At 51.5% G+C, this 402-nt stretch overlaps 1 protein-coding gene across 1 annotated transcript; it reads right to left on the reverse strand.

Moving 5' to 3' along the window:
* Window positions 1–8: 8 nt before the first annotated feature.
* LOC121940206 (protocadherin beta-16-like) lies at window positions 9–398 on the reverse strand (the record flags this gene model as incomplete). Its single annotated transcript, XM_042483028.1, has 1 exon — window positions 9–398. A coding segment is annotated over one exon (390 nt), but the record flags the coding sequence as incomplete, so codon positions are not given.
* Window positions 399–402: the final 4 nt, after the last annotated feature.

A 402-nucleotide genomic window follows, 5' to 3' on the forward strand; every position in this document is an offset into this window, starting at 1 on the left:
TCCGCCACCGCCACGTTAACAATGACTGTAGCTGAACGAGAGGGCTGTCCGTTGTCCTCCACTATCACAGTCAGTCTTTGTTTCACAGCATCTTTATCAGTCACTTGACGGATAGTTCTGATTTCTCCATTCTGTAAGCCCACTTCAAACAGCGCCCTGTCTGTGGCTTTCTGCAGTTTATAGGAGAGCCAGGCATTCTGTCCAGAGTCCACATCAACAGCCACCACTTTAGTCACCAGATAGCCCACATCTGCTGAACGAGGAACCATCTCAGCCACCACAGAGCCACCAGTCTGGACTGGGTACAGCACCTGAGGAGGGTTGTCGTTCTGGTCCTGGATCAGTATTTTCACACTCACATTACTACTGAGTGGAGGGGAGCCTCCATCCTGCGCTTTGACG

The sequence above is a fragment of the Plectropomus leopardus genome, unplaced genomic scaffold, assembly GCF_008729295.1.
Source record: "Plectropomus leopardus isolate mb unplaced genomic scaffold, YSFRI_Pleo_2.0 unplaced_scaffold79730, whole genome shotgun sequence".
NCBI lineage: Eukaryota > Metazoa > Chordata > Actinopteri > Perciformes > Serranidae > Plectropomus > Plectropomus leopardus.